The 20,417-nt window shown below is 39.3% G+C and overlaps 1 protein-coding gene across 1 annotated transcript in view; it reads left to right on the top strand.

Annotated features, from left to right (window-relative positions):
• The window catches only part of NLK (nemo like kinase), a 64,416-nt gene that overhangs the window by 37,770 nt on the left and 6,229 nt on the right, over window positions 1-20,417 (top strand). The window contains exons 4-7 of the mRNA XM_082008596.1: window positions 8,107-8,213; window positions 10,051-10,136; window positions 11,052-11,261; window positions 15,602-15,703. Coding sequence (XP_081864722.1) covers window positions 8,107-8,213; window positions 10,051-10,136; window positions 11,052-11,261; window positions 15,602-15,703 — 505 coding nt within the window. The remainder of the gene's footprint in view (window positions 1-8,106; window positions 8,214-10,050; window positions 10,137-11,051; window positions 11,262-15,601; window positions 15,704-20,417) is intronic.

Below are 20,417 nucleotides of genomic sequence, written 5' to 3'. Positions count from 1 at the left end.
AGTTTTAATACGATCGTAGTTGGGACCTGAGAGCTTTTTCTGCTACCTGGATGCACAGTAATAGTTAGGTTTAAAAAAAAATAATGCACTGTCCCACAGATGTCCGTGTCATATGTTCTGCTTGTCCTGCAAGTGGCTTTATTATGTTGGTGTCAGTCTTCAGTGGAGCTGCTTGAGGTTCGAGTGCTTCAGCTTACTCTTACGGTTAGACTTTGGAAGGTTGGTTGTTAATTACTGGTGGGTCTTAGCTGCTTTTTTTTTTTTTTGTATGACCCACTTTACAAGACAAGTAATGGGTGGAAAGTTGTCACTCTTTATTTTTAGATAAACTGAACTTTGTGAAAAATGGTTTGATCTATTTATAATACCTTGGATTGATTAATGAAGAAAGGTGTGTTTTAAACTCGGTGATTTTAACCAGAGTACAGGCATGATTTATTGATTGATAAACAAATTCATTGGTTGAAAATACTGCTATAAAATACTAGGGCTTTTTCATATGAAAGTGAGATAAAGCTCTTAAATCTTGCTTTGATATTTCTTTCATGTGAACAGCATATGAGTAGTCTTCAAACACTGGATTTTTGGTTATTTGCACTAGTTCAATGCCCTCATTTTATAACAAGTCATGTGAGTTATAAATCAGATCTAGGTTAAGGATTACTTCTTCCGTGTAATTGTACAATCAAGAATATTCAAATGGGATAAGCTTATTTTTATGAGCTTAGCTACTGCCAAGTTTTCAATATAAAGCCAGAAGTGTTAGTTTCCTTCATGGTTAACTGATTTTAAGTTGTTCTGACTAGTATTTTATAGGGCTGTCTTTTTTTTTTTAATTTGTTTGAATTTTTTGACTCTAATATTGGTAATAGAAGACCGTTTGCTTTGTGTAGTCTTCTTTCTTCTTTCTTTTGAAATAATTGCAGTAAGTGCACTTATGACCCTTAAATTCATTAGAAGAATGAATGAATAGGTGTTTCACTTTATATGCACATTTTTAATTGCATGTGCTTCTGCTTACTGTAGCGTAAGGAGAACTTATTTCAGATTAATTTTAAGAAGATCAGGTAACATTTGGGGAACGTAGTTTTAAAAAACTCTTTCATTGATCCACTACTATAGTTCCTAAGGTTACCATAGTGACGTTCCATTTTTACAATAAGGTATATTGATCAGTGATAAAAGTGTAAACGGGTTGAGTTGGTACTGCTTGATTTCTTCTATTCTTTCTAAGGAGTTGTAGTACCCTTTTTGTGGAGAGAAAAAAAACAGTAAAAGAACGACTAAAATTATATGAATGATGTGTTGCAAGTGAGCTGGTAGAGTTAGTTTCAATTATTCAATGTCTCATAGGAACTAGCAAGAATTGCAAAGTATATTTTGTAAAGAGAACTCATTATAAAGCTGACTTAAAATTTTGATGATAATTTAAAAGATTTCTTAGGAAACTGGTGATGAATAAAGGAATTTTAGTCTAGTGAGATTTTTGTTTTGGAATGCACATTCTCTGCAAACTTTTAGATTGAGATATAATGTGAATGTGTAATGATTGAAAATCTTTGTGAGCATTTAACATCTTTTACAGATATTGATATTTTTGCCAATATCACCTAAGGCAAATATGAATAGATAATGGGGCTTATATTGTTCAAGATGTCTGTCTTGAGAAAATAAATTAAAAAGAGGTTGTTAGTGAATTTTAGGTTTTATATGCTCGTCATTAAGCTGAAGTTCAAGGCTTATCCTTGCAATGATCAACTTGCCTTGGTGGAACAGAAGTGTAATCCCTGATGCACAAGCTTGGATGACGTTTGGGTTCTATTGTATGCCTCTATTCCTAGGTGGACTGATCTAGCTTTAAAGCTTATCAGTTATAATGGTAAATAGTGACTCACAGATTTTGCTAGAGCATCTAAAAAAGCATTTCATTACAAGAACCTGTATCTGTTAATTCTTCATGAGCTGATTTATAGTTCTCTTTTTTTTTTTTCCCCCCCCAAATAGCCATTTCAGCAGTTTAGATTTACAAAATCTTCTGGGATTGATTGTAGTACAGACTTCTACATCTTGGAGATACACAGATGTTCTCTTCTAAGAACTATCCTAAGTTTCTATAGTAATCTTTTGAAAATTTTTTCTGTTAAAGTGAATATTAGAAGCAGCTGAAAAGTCATAATTTTTGTCACTCTTTTTGTACTGACTTGGAAAGATTTGAATAGTAAAAGCAAAGATGTGCAGCAGTTCTGACAGATTACGGAGTCAATTACCTCCTGTGGTGGAGGTGGGTAGACAGGGACCAGGTAAGATTTGGTTCCTCCAGCCAGTAAAAGGCACGATGACAACGCTGTTGGGGTTCCAAGTAGCATATGCTCAGGCTTCCTGTTCCCTCACGGTATCCTTAGGAAGGGTTTCCTTGTGTAAGTACCCTTCTGAAGTGTCATCACGGCAAGTTCCTCTGGGCCAGCACACCAACAAATTGAACAGGGACCTCAAGGGTTAAGAGGAGTGGTATATCTGTAGAAGGCTGTGGATTGCCGATTCGCAGCTGGTAACACAACAGTTTATATTGTTGGGTCAGGCAGAATTGCGACTTAGGTTCTCACTAGATATTCCCAAGAACAGAATAGCTTGATGTACTTTCTACAGGTAGTGAAAGCATGGTGTTGGTATTGTCAAACCAGTAAACTGTATGAGAGAGCCCTAGACGGCTGCTTGAATGACCTGTGTGCCAGAATGGGTCTGTTCTCTCAGTAACACGAGGCTCTTTTGCCCCGGATTAGAATGGTGCTTTATGTGTCAGGAAAGTTGTAATACCTTTATTCCAGTATTTGCAAAATCTAGTTGGATAACTAGAAATTGCCTGGAACTGAAAATGTTTCCCCTGGTATGGATTGATATATAGTTATTTCTATTGAGAAGATTGTGTACACATGGGAAAATACCAGGGAGATTTTAAAATTGACTATCTTGTATGGTTAGCAGTGATCTTTCAAGTAGAATCTGTTGGCTGCATGTGCCTGGCTGTCAGTGGTTCAGTGAAAATGGTCTGAAATTTTCCCCTTTGTCTTTTTAATTTTAAACCTTTTATAGGTACTCAATAAATTATCTTAAGTCCTAACTTAAGGATTATGACTTGATTTTTGAACAGCCTGAGATGACAGTATGAGAGAAGTTTTTAAAGTGTTAACTTGGACGAGGAACTCTTCACAATGTTTTTGACATTTGGTGTTGCATTTTTAAAAAAAATCTGTTTTAAAAGCTATTTGAAGAATACCATATGAATAGTAGTTAGCAATTTATCCACAGATCTACTACCCATTAACCCACATTCCCCTTGCATTATTTTGCTTTTTTCTACTCATGGAAGTTTTTGATAATTTTTCTGCATCTGTCCGTAAGCACGGTAAAATATCAGAGTAGTGATCTGCAAGAAGTGCTTTGTAGCACAAACGCGTTTTGCATTTGAATATCAAATTCAGGTGGTCTCAAGACCAAATGATTAAATAACACAAGTGAAATTTTGAAACTAATGCTGAAGTAGTGGAGTTTATTTTTGTATTCTGCAGACGGCGTCCTGCCATACCTCTGGGGAACAGCTCGCCGTTCCACTTCAGACACATGGTTTTTACTGACACCAGAGAAACCTGTATGTCTTACTCTTTCTTGCTAACCACAGTATACAGCCAAGAAAACTTGTCACAACAAGCCGATACACAATCTTGCAGGTGTGATATGCCAGATGTATTTGTCTTTCCCGAAACAGAGCTTCCACTGCAACCAAGCTTTGTTTTACAACTACATAGATACAATTATTTAGACGTGAAAAATAGTGATTTTATTGTACATAATACAAAATACGGTGCTACTAAACTGCAGGCGATTAACACCAACACCATTAACTCAGAGCTGAGTGATGACAGGGTGCTTTTGTGGAAAGCTGGGAACTCCAGCTCCTCATGAGTTTTGAAACTGAGCAGGAGTGGAGAGGTGGGAGCTGCAGCTTCACCTGAGCACTTCTCTCATCGTACCCCAGCTCAGGTTGAAAGGCTCAATTTTCTCTGTATTAGGAACTCAAGACCCTTGAAGCCCTTACCTTACACAGAAGTAAGATTCAGATGGAATTTCAGTATTTTCTTCCTGGTATGAAAAACTCTTTTCCCCCACCCCCGACTCCAATCCATCCAAAAATCTTCTGCTATTGCTTGTCTGTTGTCTTTGACACATGCCATAGATTGTCATTTCTACATCGCATAATTAGTGGTGACTTGGTGGCAAATGTATTTATATCAGTTAATTTTGCCTATAACAGAATAGTCAGCAAATTTTAAGCATAAAAAATAATTCAGATGGGCATAAGATTATTGAGATTCTTTTGAATAATTGTTGCACTATTTTTACATGGATCAGGTCTTTTTTTTTATGTTTTGGGTGTTGACAGGAAATGACGATGTTGTAGAAATCTTTCTACTAGGAAGCTATAAAGTCTGCAAAGAGTTAGAAGAGAACAGAGGTGGCATCACAAGCTAAGCTTGATATGATCCTAATGTAAAACCAAGTATAACTAAAATATACTAAAATAGGAGAAAACGCCTTGTCCCTGTTCTATATAACATCCTGAAATATGTAAGGAAGAGTTTTGTTTTGGTTTGGTTTGGTTTGCTTTGTTTTTTAAAAAAGCATGTTTCTTAGAGTATGGTGCAGATAGACACCTCCGCTCCACTGCTAGCATCCAGATAATCCACCTACCCCAGAACTTGTTCACAGAATGCTGGCCTCTTCCCAGAAAAAGTCTATAGAATTGAGTTTTGAGGTATGCAGAGTCCTAATAAAGAAGGATCCAAGTCATTCTGAGAATACCACATCAGAGAGTGTACTTTATTCCTTTCTAAAATTTGCTTGTCACTTTGTAAAATTTACTAACTCAGCAGGTCTCCCAGTCAACAGAGTAAGTGAAGTTCTTTTGTGCCACACATTTGCCTTGATAATTGTTCTGAAGCAAATTGGTACATTTGTAGTTCTAATTTTATACAGCTACTTAACTAATTACTGCTGCCAGTAGCAATTTTTATCTGGTAGTAATGTTCAGCTTAGCTTCATATTACAGCTCCAGTGACCACCTCATAGCGAGCACATTTTATGGTTCGACTTGAAAAAGAAAACTGCAGGTACCTGTTTGAATAGTTGATGGAAATCCCATAAGGTTTTGTGGTTTGTTTTTGCTAAATGTTTATAGGACTGGCCAGGGTAAAGCCATTGACCCGCCTGGGTACCAGCTGTTTAAGAATCTGCCCCATTTGTAAAAGCCAGGAACATCAAGCAAGTGCTGCTTTTGCTCTTGTTTTAGAGACCCTCATTAAATTATCTAGAGACAATAATCAGATAGCTGCTGTTCAAGCTAATGGCACCTCTGAGCCCCTGTCAAGAGAGCTTTATTTAATGTGCAGCAGACCTGGAGTGGTGCAGGTGCCATTTCAGGCCCTCATTTAATTTAAGCTGCTTTAGTTGGCATGGCAACTAGTTGAGACATCTGGGAGACATTATGCTTGGGATTGAGATTTAGGAGGATTTGTGGTGTAGCAAAACAAAAATCTTACCATAATAAAGTGCAGAGTAATGCTTTTGGATTTTTAAAAAAATTTACATTAAAAATGAAATGTAAAGATTTGTTGCAGCCGTAAGGTAAAACCCAAATTTTAAAAGGCTAGTATAAATATTTAAGAGGGCCTTTGCAAAAGGCAAAGTAAAATCAGAAGACCAGGAATTATGATGCTGCAGGGTTGGGATTTTTCTTTATGAATTCTTTATGAATGCAAAATTTTTTTTTTTTTTCAAAATTTGGCAATATTTAATTTATAAACTAATTTTTGTGTGGTGTGCTGATGGTAGATGAGCAATTTGGCTGATAAGGATTTGGCCGGATAGGGTTTACAGAGCAACAGATGGAAGGAGAACATTGGTTAGGTAGAGATGAAAGAAAATGCAGGCTTTCTCTGGATTGTTATAAGTGCAGCTTGACCTTTGCCAATTAATTGGTGATAATGGTAAGAACAAGTAGAAGTTTCTGCTGAAGCTGACTTTCTTACTGTGTGACCGAGAGATAAATATCTTACCTGAAGTCCGGGTTTGCTATTATATTTCAGACTTGATATGCAGCAGAGCTGGTTGTAAAGAGCGTTGAACGTACTGATAGGCTCCTGCAGGATAATAGTGAGATTGCAAAACAAAACCCTCCGCGCTGACCTAGTTAGCTTTGCTTTCAGAGGAAAGGTCAGGACAGCACACTCATAAAAATACCACCACGAGGTCGACGAGTTCATGAAGTTACCGGAGCTTGGGCATGGCAGATCCGGAGGACAAGTAGAAGTGAAGCGTGTAAGTTCCTCATGCACAGCAAAACTCCGCTTCCTCCTGCAGCGCGGAAGGTAAACCTGTGCCCGCTCCCGCATTCAGGTAGCGCCCGGTCGGAGGAGGGCGGCTGAGCCGTTGCCGATTCGAACAGATGCTCAGTTTGGATTTTTGGAAGGCTGAGAGCTGACTACTGCTTTACCTTGAACTGTGGATGAACCTGGTACACCAAGGGAGATGTGAGATTGGGGCCCAGGAGACGCAGTTGTGTTTCTAACTCTCTCCTTGATCTTTTGCGTGACCTTGGCAGCACGCACCACCTCTCTGCCGCATTTTTGTCTGTTTTTAACGTTGCAGGGCATGGCGTGACTTGTAACGCTTAATGCCTAACACGGGGACATTTGATACCTTGCTGTAAAGTAGAAGTTCAGTTAACACAGGACTACCGTGTTTTACCTTCTTCAGCCACAAATATAATAATAACAGAGATTTTTTGTTCCAAATATGACTGCTAAAGGTAGCTTTTAAACCAGTAATTTTTCTTAATTATCAAGCTTATTTGTTGTAAAAGTTGAAGATTCTCAGTACTGCAAGTTCAATCCTTCTTGAAAGTTGAGGTGCTGTGGTTTTGCTTTACACTCTGTTCTGAACCACAGCTCCAAAATCAAAACTCAATTTACCAGTGGTGTTCGTGAATGGAGCGGAGTACAGCAGAGGCAGCTTCTCTCCGCTCAGTAGGCTCTTCGTCGCTGGCCGCAGGAAAAGCCGTCTGCCGCTTTCGTAGGCAGCATACGTCTCTAGTCTCCCGAGTATTTACTGTAATGATTTCTGCACGTGTTTTATTACTGTAACATGTTCAGGAAAACGACACTATGGTACTGATTTTGAGGGTTAAGATATGCTGCTTGTGTCTTCCATATTCCTCCATTTTTGAAACATTATATTTTTAGTGCTTCCTGAATAAACACAATACACTTCTTAATCCACACCTTACCTTAGTATAAGCCACAGCATAGGCAACTCTTTGTATCTTCAAGTATTTGCGTAAATTATCAGTGAGCATGACTATTGCTGTGTTCTGCATGTCTACAAGTACGTGAAATGGTGGTTTCTGGGTTTTTTTTTAGTTTTTCCTCCAGACAGAAGTTTGAGTTTTTTTCTTTTTCTTCTCCTGTTATAACTCAGAAAGAGGTGTGATAACCGGGATTTGTATGCATGGGTATGCGTTGCTTGAGAAGGTAAAATAGTGGGTACTGGGTAGGTTTGGGGGAGTGTGTGTATTTCTAAAACTCTGCATTACTGATCGTGTAGCAACCTGCAAGGTACTTCTGCTAACTGACTTTCACAGGCTTGCGCTTGCCAGTTTGTCTGGTTAAATCATGTTGATATATGTCCACTGTGAAGACGCTACTTTAGTTGTTTGTAATTTGTGGCTTACCGATCTTGAGAAAAAGTTTGAAGGTTTCAAGATGCCATTAATTATATTAAAATTGTATTTTGTTCTCTGATTTGACTTTGGAATAATTCTGTAGCAACTACTTTAATGCAAACGCTACTTTATTGAGTAATCTGTTTTCTTTCACAACCCGTTTTTTATTTCCATTCTTGTAAGAGTCTGGAGACTTGACCTCTGAAGAAGCTTTATTCTTTTTTACTCTATAGCTCTGACCCGTAAGAGCTTAAATTCCTAGGAGCTAGAGTAAATGTTTCAAGAGATTATGTGCTGGACTTTCTGCTTTTGCCTTAACTAATAAATTGAAGATATGTTGTCACTGAATTGATGCAGAGTGACCTCCATAAGATTATCGTCTCTCCTCAGCCACTCAGCTCGGATCATGTCAAAGTTTTTCTTTACCAGATTTTAAGAGGTAATTTTTCTTCTTTTAAATTTAATGAAAATTATGTAGTAGTAGTATTTTTTTTCTCTGTGTCTTACTGTTTATTCTCAAGAAGTCCTCATCTTGAATAAGTTTCCTGCGGAAACTTGTTCTTTTTATTTCATGTTATGAATGAATAGCAAACATTAATTATTCTAGTTACAAGAATATGGCAGCCCTGCTGCCTTCCACCATAGTCACGAGTAAAGATGGCAAGACTTAGGCTTCAGCTGCAAAGGCTTTTTCTATGGCCTGTGAGAGTCTTAAGGGAGGGAGGGGGTGTTTTAACAGTCCTCCAATGCTTTTTGCATCATGGTACAGAAAGGACACCTAGACTGAGCCAAATGGTAACTATATGTAACTATACCCACATAAGGTGCTCTGGAGAACAGTCTAGTTTAAATTGTTACGGAACACCCCACTAAGTTTGATTTTTAGCAAAAACAATTTACCATAACAGTAATTTTAAACTTGAATTATATTTTTAGTCCATTTGGAAGCTTTTATCCAATAAATGAGATTATTGAGCTTGTCTTTTGAACATCTGATCACTGTTAGTCCAGCTGCTTTTCCATTGGCCTTATTTGAGTATTTTCACTGGAATAAGGTGAAAGTAAACAGTCAATTTTATCTGGTAGTAACTAAGTAGTAGATAGTATTCATAAAGAGCAGAACAAAGCAATATAAATCATATCCAGAATTAGTATGGACTTTCAGGTACCTGTTGTGCTAGAAAAAGATTGAGAGTCCTAAAGGACAAAAGGCTTTTGTGTCTCTGTGATTACTGAGTTTATGGTGACTGGGGGAACACTCAAAACTCTTAATTTCTATCCAAATGGCAATGCGGAGCCATTAGTTAAAGTTAGTTGAAGAGTTACTTGAATTTTCATTCCCCTTGCACAGCCATTTGACCTGAGAGCTCAGTGTTCCCCAGTTTAAGGCTATTATTTATTTTTGCTCTATCTGACCCTACCTGAATTATGGCCGTTTTTCCATTTTCCATGCTTTGCCTACTGCTGTAGTTCATGTACATAAACAATGTCGAGGTACTTTCTTCCACTGTACTTTTTAGTAGGTGCTTTCTGCATTACTTTCATTTCCTTAAAAAGATCAGAATTACAGCTTCAGGGACTGCGGAAGCGCGCAGGAAGCGTAGGTTATCTTTATTTCCTGACCACCTGAACGTTAGAAACATCCCCAAAGGCTGTGATCAGATGTCCTAAGTTCATTAGCTCTAGCTTTGAATTTTTGCACTAATAAAGTTAAGAAAAGGGCCTAGGCTTTACTGTAATTTGGGCCTGTATTCTCTTAGCCTTGTTTGACACTATCTGTGGCTGGCTTATGAGGGTTTGGTTTGGAAAAAGTGATGTAAAAAAAAAAAGGCAAATTAGCTTGGGTTTAATCTGAGTTTATTTCTGAAGTGCAGCTGTTACCTAGGAAATTGTTAAGTCAAATTTTAGTTCTGCAGAAGTTAAAATGTTACTGGGAAACAAAGCAGTAAGAGCTATATTTCAGTATTCCAGTGTTGTAATTAGCAGGGTTTCCAGAACCAGGGAGATAAAGGTTTGGTTTGTTTCCTAAAAAAACACCACAAAACAACTGCTTAAATTACTTGCTCTGTCTTGTTTGTATACTCCAAAAGTTATATCCTTTCATTGAGTGACCGAGTGTATTCTAGAGACTGGAAGTTAGAATCGTATAAAAAATGAGCCAATGGCAAAGTCTTTGCTGATCAGAAGTTACAAGACCTTCCAGGAAAATGTTGTCAGCCTTAAACTTCTTTTAAAAGGAAAAAAGGTGTTTATTTTAATTTCATTTAATATTTCAGGTCTGAAATATCTACATTCTGCTGGCATTTTACATCGAGACATTAAACCAGGGAACCTACTTGTGAACAGCAACTGTGTCCTTAAGGTGCTACTTAAATTTATTGAAAATGTACATATGTATATGCTGTTCATTATAAATCAGTTTTTATTTTTTTAAACAAAAACACTTAATATGAACACTTCTCCTGAAAGTCATTTTAAAAGAAAAAATCCCACAAATTCTTTAAAAATTTTAAATGAAACATCTGACTTTTCCCTTTTCTCCCTACCTCTTCCCAAATCTATGAAAGCAAGATAGACATGATTCTTTTGTTTGAGTTGCGTTGGGATCTCTTGTGCCCTCAGCAGCTGAGAAAGGCAGGCAGTTGCTTCAGGTATTGCGATGTCGGTGTTCAGCGTGCTAGTCAAAGTAAGAAAGGCGATGCAGGATGCCCAAGACTCTTCCATTAACTTCTTAGGCAGATGAAATTTTGGAGGGCTTAGGCATGTTGTATAGCTACGTCAAATATATTTAAAAAAAAAAAAAGTTTTACTTACACTGATTTGCTAAGCATTCTAATTGTGAAAATTTTGGTCTGTTTTCTTAACCCTTCTGGTTCAAGGAATTTTTAAAACTTCTCAAAGCCAAAGTCAGTAGAAGGCTGAATCCTTCTGTAACATTGAGGCACATCATGAACAAATGAAATCTGGTTTGGGATAAAATATTCTGTACCCAGAGGTTGGCAATATGTTTTTTTTTTTTTTATTATAAATATTAAAATGCCAACTAAAAATGTACTGTGATTTAAAATAAAATTGTAGAAAGTTTAAATGGATGTGGAATAAAGTAGCATAATTTCTTCCTATTCCCCTTTCCCTTTGCTTATGCAGTGACAGCAGTTTATCTGATTTATTTAAATGCTGGTTTGGAATTTCCTGCTTCATTACCAGAAGGTTACCTATTTGAAATGCATTAAGTGTTTTGGTTATTTTAATTTTTTTATTTACCTTCTCAATTTAGATTTGTGATTTTGGATTGGCCAGGGTGGAAGAATTAGATGAATCTCGTCACATGACTCAGGAAGTTGTCACTCAGTATTATCGAGCTCCAGAAATCCTGATGGGCAGCCGTCACTACAGCAATGCTATTGACATCTGGTCTGTAGGCTGTATCTTTGCAGAATTACTTGGGCGAAGAATATTGTTTCAGGCACAGAGTCCCATACAGCAGGTATAATTAAATTTCCCTTTAAATTTTTTTCTACTGCGTAATTTCATGGAGTCAGTTATACTGATGCATTTTGAACCTCAAACTTGCTTTTGTTTTGCTTGGTTTATACACAGGCAAAAAAACCAAGCTACTTTGAAACACTGGAATGATAGCTTCCAGAGAGTATTAAAAGTAGTGGTTATTAACGTTAGCTTTTGAAATGTCTATTTTTTTGTAATCCCCTGTAATCTGCTGCAGTACCAAAGCCTGCCGTAGCATTTTATTGAGATAAGGTAAAGGTGATATAATCGGGATCAAACTTTTTGTAACAACTAATATGAGAAAGTAGTAAGTTTTCTGTCAATATGTCACTGGAAATACAGTATTGGCACTTGAACTATTTAAACTACCAATTAGTAGTATTGCTCAGACTGCTTCATTTTAGTAATGGTCAAGTGTGTAAGAAGGTATTGAATATTTTTTTATGTTGTATAGCTGTGGCTAGGTATAAAAACATGAGATGCACCAGAATACTTCATCACCATTCCAACAGTAAGCAAACTAATATAATATACATATATCTCTAAGACTCTTTAAGTGCTATTTTTACAGTAGATAGAAAATAATGTCTGCAGCAAGATACTAAAGATGGATGCATTTATACTTTTATCAGAACAAGATGTGCTGACATAAAAATGTTTATCTTCAATGTTGCTAGTATTCATCTATAGATTAGGAACTACATAGCACTAATATTGTGAGATTACCTATATTGATTGACAAGAAGTAAAAACACATTCCAAACTTTTGTTAAGTTGACATTCCAAGTGCTTACTTTCCTTATTTGTTTACGCACATAGCATTTTCACGGTTTGAGAGACATTCACATTAGCATGCTGTTTTCAACATTGGTATAGCTAAAATGTTGCTGTGTTGTGTGTATATTTTTTCAATGCTGTGCCCTGTCTAGTGGTACCTATCATGTCACCGCAGCAGTGTTCCCCAGGAGGGACTTGCTAGTCACTCTAGACAGCACTGATACCTTGTATGATCGCAAAAAGTAGCCCTCCTCCCAACATTCACCTCACTCGTACCCCGTGAGAGACTGCAGAGGAGAAAAGCAGTAATGTAATCAGAACTGCTGGTTACATTGACAGCTATTCTGTTCAGTCTCAAAAATATTTACGATCTGTTTTTCTAATCTTTGATCTTTTGCTACACTGAAGCTGAACATATGTGTGATTTTGGTAGTGTTGGCTATCCTTGAAATTTAAAGTGCGAAGACATTCATCAGATAACTCTAGAATAGCCTTATGGGGTGGGTTTTTTGGGTGGTGTTCACTTGATTTGATTGAAAAGTTGTATAAAGTTACATAAGAGTTCCTAGCTCTTTTATAATCCCTGTGCAGTAGAACGGTTTAAGAAGTAATCACCATCTACATTTCAATTATGTTCTGAGAAAGTCAGTACTACTTGAAGATGGATAGAGTCTGTCGAAGTGCCTCGGGCTAGTCAGCGTTACGGCCTTTCCTCACTCCCGTGCCGTGCCCCTTAGTGTAGAGTGCACGCTGAAAACGGGTATCCCTTCGCCCAGCGGAGCGCCGCAGGACAGCGGAAACTCCCTGATGTCGGGACAGCCATCACCAGGCTGAAGATTTTCCTGGCAGAAAAACCAGGGAGGAGATCGTTTTAAAACTGACTGCACTGGAATTTTTAACTCAAATCTGTGATGAAGAAAGTGAGTAAAGCTTTACATTAAAAACCAGACTGGTACTGGTGGATCTGGTATTTTAAACTTTGGATAATATCACGTTGGAAGTGATGAATACATCTAAGTTGCTTACTGAGGTTATAATAGCTAACTTTTGATAAGGATTTCTTGGGATTTCTTAAAAAATTAAGACATGAGATAAGGTATACCGAGACTTAGATAACCAGAAACAGTTATAGATAGATATAATCAGTTATAGAGTGCTAAGTTTAACCACCTTCCTAGGTCAGCCGGTTCCTCTAGTCTGATTTTGCTGATTATTATTTAATCCTCCTTAAACCGGTCACAGGGCTGAGGCAGTAAGCAGAATCCATTCGGAAGGATCAGAGTGTCAGGAAGAAAGGCGGCTCGGGCCGATACTGCCGGGCTCGCCTAGCCTTTCCCGTCAGCTGTAGCACGCACGCGAAGGTGCGTTTCTGGCGAGGTGCGCAGCCCGCCTCTGACGTGTCAGCAGGCGCGCACGCAGAGCGGAGAGGCTTGCCGTTTCGCTCGCCGCCGTACCGAGCGTGTGCTTATTGCTGGATTCCGCTTCTGCCTTCCCGATGTCAGCACCGTTTACGGGAGCGCTGGGCACACACCGGCAGGAGGGCATCTGTAGAGCACGGTGGTCGGTGCCGAGGACTTGCCGCCGCCGCCCTTTTCCACGGTTCCGAGATGTGCTTCGGAGTGGGCCTGATCTGGCACAGGCAGGATGCCCGCTGGCAGATAAAGTACCTTTAGATGTTCTCACGAAACGCATCCCCCAGGCAGTCCCACCTAGAAGGAGCCCGGTGCCCGTGCTCGGCGCAGTGCCGACCGGGGCACAGGCAGTGGCGGCAGCCGAGAAGTTAGCTCTGAAAGTGCACCACTTCTGACCTAAAATAATCATATAATAATGTAGATTCACTCTATAGACCCGAAAGACTTGAAATTCATGTAGCTGACATCAGTTGAATTCAAAATTAATGTTTTGTGATATTTTTTCTATTTTTACACTAAAATTTCAAAATATATTTTGTAATACTGTAGAAAAATATGCTTAATGACTGACGACATGCATTTAGATAAATGAAATCAGACTGCTTAACAAAACTCTTCTGCGAGTGTATTGGAAATGTATGGGCTACGACAAGAGAATGTCTATCTTGAGAGATATTAAAAATGAACTTTCAAGAGATCATTATGAAAACTTTTTCAGTGTTTTTTCTCGTAACCGTTAGAATAAAGTGTGTGAATTTATATCCATACCTGTATATGTATAGGTATAAACGTATATTAACGTGTCATTGCTGTGTGCTTCAGGAATAGTTCACTGAAAAATACAGGCGTTTATGCAGTCTACGTTCCCTGATATGCTGGTATAATTTATTATGTTAGTTTTTGTATTTTGTAAATACATCAGTCTTTATTATATCAGCTCCATGTGTCTGTTTCTCAATTATATCTTTCCACGTCTAAAAATCTCAAGGTTTAGGATTTTTTTTCCCGCTAGTTTTCGATCTCCTTACAAACGTAAGTACTTGCTGTCACTCCTCTGTGAAGCTATACTAGCCCTGGCCGCGCCGTGCCAAGGCAAACGGGAGGACGCGCGTTCGGTACCGAGCTGTGACGCGGCACGTGCATCGAGGCACCGGACAGACTAGTGCTTCTGCCGGAGAGTGGGGAAAAGATGGAGAGAAGACACCAACACAGTTTGGTGTGGCAACAGCAGCCACCTTTCACAGTGTTACAGCAACAGTCAGTGGGTGGTTTTCCTGCAGTCGGGGCCTGTGGACGGATGATAACGGGTTTATTCTCAGAGGAGACTCTGCCGTGGCTCGTTGGCGCGGGTGGATGGTGGCCGCGAGGGAGCACTTGGAACCAGGGTGCTGATCTCACCACCGAAAGCTTGTTTGTTGCTTTCCAGAATGAAAAACTTGAATGAAATGTAATTTCATTTAAAGTTGAGACCAATTTTAAACACAGCATCGTCTTTGCTCTTTTTTGGGTAGCTTTTGTTTTCCTTATAACCAGCACCACTCCTTTTCATTGCTCTGGTGCTGGACAGATTTTTTTTTTTTTTTTAATTTATTTTTCTCATCTATTGGAATTTTTTATATAGTATGTTTGTACTGTAGTTCTGAGGCTTTTTTCCCCATTTTCTGTAATTTTATTCCTATTGATGGCACAAAATTTTGTGTAAAGAAGTAGTTGACCTGTTTTTTTTGTGTAATTTTTGTGGTGTATGGGTATGCAATGCTGACGTTCAGTTGAGAACATTTGGGTTTTAGAATGAGTAACACACCATTAACAGTACTTTAACAATTTTCTTAATAATGTAAAATTGACTTTTAAATTGCAATAAAATATTTTGCTAAACCTGTAAACAAAAAAGCTCCCGAACTTGAAAATCAGCTTCTGTTAGGGCTTTTTCAGTGAAACTACAGATGTTTGTATTTGCTATCTACTAAATGTATACATTAATATTTGTAATTTACTATCCATAAAATAGCGGTTTTGAACCGATTCGTACCTGAAACGTAATGTGCGTTAGCTTAAGAATCTGCTCTCATAGTGAAATATGTATTAATATATGTGTAAGGTCTCAAATTTGTATGTTCTGTCCCTGCAGCTGGATTTGATCACAGACCTGCTGGGCACACCGTCGCTGGAAGCGATGAGGACGGCTTGTGAAGGCGCCAAGGCACACATACTCAGGGGTCCTCATAAACAGGTACGGCTGGGCGCTGCTGGCCGCCTTCTACGCCTGGCCCGGGCAACCCTTCGGCCAGCCCCCGAGTTAGGATTCCCTCTGTGCACGACGCTGCCGCTGCGTCGCTGCGGTGCCTCATGCCTTGGTTGCGTTCACCCGGCGTGTACGTTCATAAATGCTTTGTGTGGGTATTTAATCTCAGAGCTGTCTCTGCCTGTAAACTGGGTCCAGAGCACCAGAGGTGGTTGTGGTGGTGCGGTGGCACGGGTTAATGGTGTGGTTACTCAAACTACGATTGTGGCAGGGTGGTTTTTCACTAGTACAGCGCATTTCTGGCTTCTGTCTTGTATGTATTGTTTGGCTTGATGGTACAGGTGAACGTCTCTTTCTTCGAAGTGACGGTGTTTTGATAGCTATTTTGAATGAAGATGTTAAATGTAAGTGATAATATTGGCAAGAGACGTAAATTAAATTGACAGTATAGTTCAGAACACCCCAGAGGGACTGCGCTGCTGACAGGATCCGGAGCGTTAGAAGGGGCAATCACCAGTTACGCAGATGCATAAGCAGAACAGGCCAGCTACTCGTCACCAGAGAATCCCCTCGCACATCTGTGCAGTGACCTGAGCTGTTTGTGAAAGGCTTTAACATTGAAAACTGAGATACAACAGTCAATATAACTGAAGTTAAAGTTACTTAAAAAAACCAAAAAAACCAAAGAAAACCCCACACGCACAAAAACAGAGAAACGAGGCAGGATGATGTCATTTTGCTGACTGGACAATAAAAAGGGCAAATTAAATGTACTGTTAATAGATACAAAGAAATTCTTATGCAGTAATAAAGGCGTACGTCCATCCGATATGGTCATTTTAATGATCGTTAGATAGTAAAAATTAACAAAATTAGTAACCCGTACATGTTAATACATCAGATCTTTCCAGTAGTTAAGTTTGCATTTTTATTTTCTGCATGTTGAAGTAATTTCTCAAATGTCTACTCACCACAATAGTAGTTACCATAGAAATGAGCACTGAATATGTTTTATGCTATATTATTAACACATGGGAGCTCTGCCTCCTTGGCACTTTTGATTCACTACATCAAGTTGTCACTATTCCATTTTATGACAGGTTTGTTTTTTTCTTTTAACATTAATAATAGGAGGATTTTCTTAAGACTTTCTCTACCATTTTTAAAACAAATCGAGTCTTTTTTTTTTTTTTTTTGCCATCACATGCAAGAAGAGTTGTAACTTTTAAGCATGTAGTCCTGCACGTTCAAGGTTTAAGATGTTTAAGAAAAAATAAATTATAGTGATTGATGCTGGGAGAAATACATCCACTATACTTTATATATAAAAATATATAACAGTATACAAATACATCCAGATACTTTATAGAATACATTGGTTTTAAACTCTAATAATTTGATAATGGCTTGACATTTCCAAAGTGTGTGGTCTTGGCGGTAGTAAGCAAGAACTCTGGGAATTTATTTGTTAGCCTTGTCCAGTTTGTCAAACCAGGATGTTTTATCAAGAATCGAAGTGGGTACAAGAATGTCTTATGATTTTCTAATCCCAGAGCTAAGGCCTTGGCTTCTCGTACAAGCCGCTGAAACTGTGCATCTCTCGACCCACTGAATGATGGGAATACTAAAAAGCAAGTGAGGTGAAATATTATGAAATGGTTCCGATACAGGTTTAATGTCCTATAGCCACTGAGTCGTAGGAAGGAAACTGTAAGTGGTTAGTTCTGTGTCTGCGGAGGAAAACAACGCCCGTTCTTCATGGAGTGCCGCAGAAGCGGAACGGCCTCTCGAGCTGGTGTGCTCATCTGCAACTTGGGAATAGGGGGTTACAGTGCATCTAGTTGATTTCTTTAATGATATTTCTCTCTTTTCAACGTCAAGCACGCTTCATATTTGAATGTGAATTCAAAATGATGGCGTTTTGACTTTTAGAATTTAAAATCTCCATTGAAAATTGAGATTTTCCTGGTTATAAACAGCTAAATGTTGCCAGTTTCTTAATTAGATTAATAGGGAGAGAAAACAGAGTTAGAAACTGGTGATTACTTTGTCGCACAAACTATTTTTAATCAATGTAGGTGAGCATAGTAGGAGTAAAGGGGTAAAGCATTTTGCTGCTTTATGTAAAAATAGATTAATGCGTGAACTTTCTGCTTTAAAAAACCCCACCCCACTGCGTGTTGGCATAATGAAAATTTACATATAGTGTAGACTTCTTCGTCAGTTTTGTGTTTAAAAGTTTTACTTCAAACTACACGTAAGTGACTTGACCAAGGTGCTTAGCCGGCAGCCCTCGGGAGAGCGTCTCCTCCGCTCCCGCGTGCGCGGCGCACCGCAGGCGGGGTGCGGGCACTTACGAAAGTGAAACGTGCTGGAGCCCATTCCCTCCCCGTTGCGGTCCTTCCATCCTCTGATAGGGAGGAGAGAGATCCAGTGGGATGCACGTTGCTTGCTAAAGGACCTGACCGTGGATTCCATGATAATCAAATCTTACAGCAGTTCAGTTTTTACCAATTTCTTCTGCCCTTGCTGGTGCTCTTGTCAGGACTGCTTCTGATCCATAGCTGTGCACTTGATTGCGGTTTGCCGAGAAACTGCTGTCCTCAAAAGCTGTGCGGAGCCAGATGCTCTTGGAATGGCAGACAAGCTGCAGGCAAGGGGCGTAAGTGCAGCAAAAAAAAGTGCATCCTCCCTTTGTATTGGATGCAACAGCTTCCCGAATTGAGGAATGTAATCATAGTTTTCTGCCCCAGTATATGGATGAAACCTACTTAACCACAGTGCTGGGATGACAGTGCTTTTCTGTGCAGATGATACTTACTAATTAGAAAAATCATATGAAGTTACCAAATATTAGAGCCTTATATTTTACAGACTGCACTTGGAAACTAAGGCTGGGAAGTGCTTAGTGCTGTATTTGGTAGTTCAGCGTTAATTTAGAATGATGTCGCTGCGGAGGTGTAATTTTTATATACACTGACAGATTTACAGCAGCTAAATAACTTCTATTCATTTGCTTTGCGAAACAGGTAGGAGCAACAGATGCCTGCCAAATATTAGCATCGCGTTCCAGTTAAAAGTCTGTGTAGAGCTAATGCAGATCTGGAAATCCTGTGGGTCCATGCAAATATAATACAAGGTCTGAGTTTGCCAGCGAGTATTGTCCCATAAATACGCTAGCTAGCTTTCAATGGATTTGTTATATTTTACACAGAGTGTTTTAGTCCTTTCTGCCAGCCGGCTGGTATATTCTCCCCACACCTCAATAGTAACTCATCGCACGCACTCGTGAAGCGTTCCGTGTAATCCTTCCTGCCCTGATGGCTCTTCCCAACACTGCATTCCCTAGCTCGTATGAAAGCTGTTCGAATTTTCATGGCAAGAATACCAAGGTGGGTGGGTGTGGCTGCACGTGTATGTGGTGGTTTATTTCCTTTTTAAAAAAAAAAAAAAAAGAGGAAACTTTAGGAGCGTTGGGCTTGGAAGTAACACACTATAGTAGTTTTCTTTGCAGCAGTTCCTGTGCTAATACCTATGGGGCTTTTTATTTTTGCTTTCATTCGTGGTTTTGGTTTCTTTTTTCAATAAGTTTGTGGTTTTGCTTTCTTCTAAGTGTGAAAATTGAGACTTCCTTTCCCCCATCTTACTATTTTCTTTTCTTTTTCCCTTCACTTCAGAGGAGTGACTGTTCACTTGTTTTGCAACACTTTGTTTGCTTTGAAGACTAGCTGTAATGCGCTCTACTGCCATTCTTTACGCTAACTAGCAATAGGAGTGATGTCAATTAAGCAGGAAAATATTTTAATTTGATTTTGGAAACTGACACTGATGCAGCTTTAAAAAAAAAAAAAAATAAATCTTTGCAGCTCATTCCAGAGAGTCTGGGATATAACTCATGCTTTAAAATGAAGGACATATAACATTACATTATTGGTGGTTGGTTTGGGTTTTTTTGGGGTTGTTTTTTGGTTTGGTTTTTTTTTTTTACATTTTGGGCGACTTCAGGCAGTACTTCTTCCCGTGTGTTAGGAGTGTGGGGACAGGGGTAGTCTTTGCGTTTTGCTACCTTAGTGTTAACATTTAATTCCAGAGTCAACGTAGACTTTCAGGCTAGAGAGTATGTACAGTTAAAAGTTGTCAACTTTATATGTTGAGTGAAATCTTGTTAAAATATTTCGTGCTTGTTGAAGTGGCAGTGAGGATCGGTGCTGCTGAGACTGGGGACGCGTGCTCGCCCCCAGACCCGTAGCTGTCAGGAGGGTTATGTGCTGGTGTTCCCAGAACGGGGGCTGGACGTCCCCAGTCTTCAAAATCTGTCTGTACTTGGGTATTTGTACCGCAGGTTTTCTCTCGCTCGGCTAAAACTGGACACTTTCAGAATGGACGGGCTGTCGTGCTTGTGAGCGAAACGAGGAAATCCGGGAGGAAGGGGCTCTGCAGAGGTGGTTTTTGTGGGGCTGACCGGAGCGGGAATCGCGCCGCTGCCGCCGGCGGCTGGGTTGTTCCGGCTTTTTTGAACCGTGCGGTTCGTGCCCCGAGAATGCCCCTTTCCCCCTCCCCCAGCCCTCCGAGCCTGGTCGCTGGCCTATTTATCTCTCTGTAAAATGCTTATGCCTGAAGGTCATGTTAATTGTGCTGGATGTCACTGTCAGTTAGGTATGGATCGCCTGGGCGAGGCAACACAAAATAATCCACGGTTTGG

This window comes from Phaethon aethereus (assembly GCF_964289735.1).
Source record: "Phaethon aethereus genome assembly, chromosome: 19".
NCBI classification, from domain to species: domain Eukaryota; kingdom Metazoa; phylum Chordata; class Aves; order Phaethontiformes; family Phaethontidae; genus Phaethon; species Phaethon aethereus.
Note: the sequence above shows the minus strand (reverse complement) of the source record. Positions and strands in the feature narration are given on the sequence as shown.